Genomic DNA, 1,021 nt, shown 5'->3' on the forward strand with positions numbered 1-1,021 from the left:
TTGGCTGACTTGCATGATTGTGATCGGGAAACTGTCTCAAGGACGAAAGTCTAAAAACACAACCTGAACGCGTACCTGAATTCTCTGAACAAAGTCTATGAGGAAGACACGTCCCAGGGGGTGCCCTCAGTTTATGTGGACGGATGCTCCTACCATGTTGATAACAACGGGGTAAAGAAACTGGTGGCCAGCGTTGGGAATGCCTGGGTGAATGATGCCCCGGAGCCCTCTGCCGGGTACAAGATCGGTCCCTGAAGCAGTCAGATGGCGGAGTTGATGGCGCTCTATCATGCCATCCTCACTGCTGTGCAACACCGACTCCACAAACTGGTCATAATCACTGATTCAGATTATGTCCGGAACGGGTTTGTGGTGCACCTGATAAATTGGAAAACCAGAGGAATGCTGTGTACAAAAAATAAACTAGTCAAGCATGGCAAACAAATACAATCTATTGATGATCTGGTCACCTCTAATGAGATGGCCATCTACTGGAAGAAGATCAAGGGTCATTCCAGAATAGAGGGACCAGACAAAACCGGAAATGACCTGGCTGACCAGTTGCTCAAAACCGGAGCCATCCATGGGGATCTCATTTAGAATGAGTCCCTTTTGGGGGAAATCCAGGTTGCTGCTGTCACCAGGTCCCAAACACTTGCCCAAAATGAACTTTCAACTGCCCAATCAGTAAGGAGACCCCAGATGCTGATCTGATTACGGCACAAAAAGGGGATCCGATTATTGGGAAATTTTATCAACACATTGAAAGACCCCATGAATTATTTTCTGACCGAAACCGATTACATCGGGAAAGAGGATCTCCAGGTGTTGAGGAAGCTTCCCAAAATGTTCTGAATCCAAGACTGTTTGTTGGTAAGGAGATCTCTGGATGTGACCACTGGGTGGTACACACCTCATTCCGAAGCCTGATGCTAAGTCATGCCCATGACGCGGCCACAGCTGGTCAACGGGATTTCAAACTACTTTGGAAATCTTGTGAGAGGTCGCATACTGGCCACAT

At 47.7% G+C, this 1,021-nt stretch overlaps 1 protein-coding gene across 1 annotated transcript; it reads left to right on the plus strand.

The window, feature by feature from the left end:
• Nucleotides 1-264: 264 nt before the first annotated feature.
• Nucleotides 265-600, plus strand: LOC138448098 (ribonuclease H-like). Its single transcript, XM_069604647.1, has one exon. The coding sequence runs from the start codon at nt 265-267 to the stop codon at nt 598-600; it is 336 nt and encodes a 111-aa protein (XP_069460748.1).
• The last annotated feature ends 421 nt before the right edge of the window (nt 601-1,021 follow it).

This window comes from Ambystoma mexicanum, chromosome 3q (assembly GCF_040938575.1).
Source record: "Ambystoma mexicanum isolate Mex_15411 chromosome 3q, UKY_AmexF1_1, whole genome shotgun sequence".
Classification (NCBI taxonomy): domain Eukaryota; kingdom Metazoa; phylum Chordata; class Amphibia; order Caudata; family Ambystomatidae; genus Ambystoma; species Ambystoma mexicanum.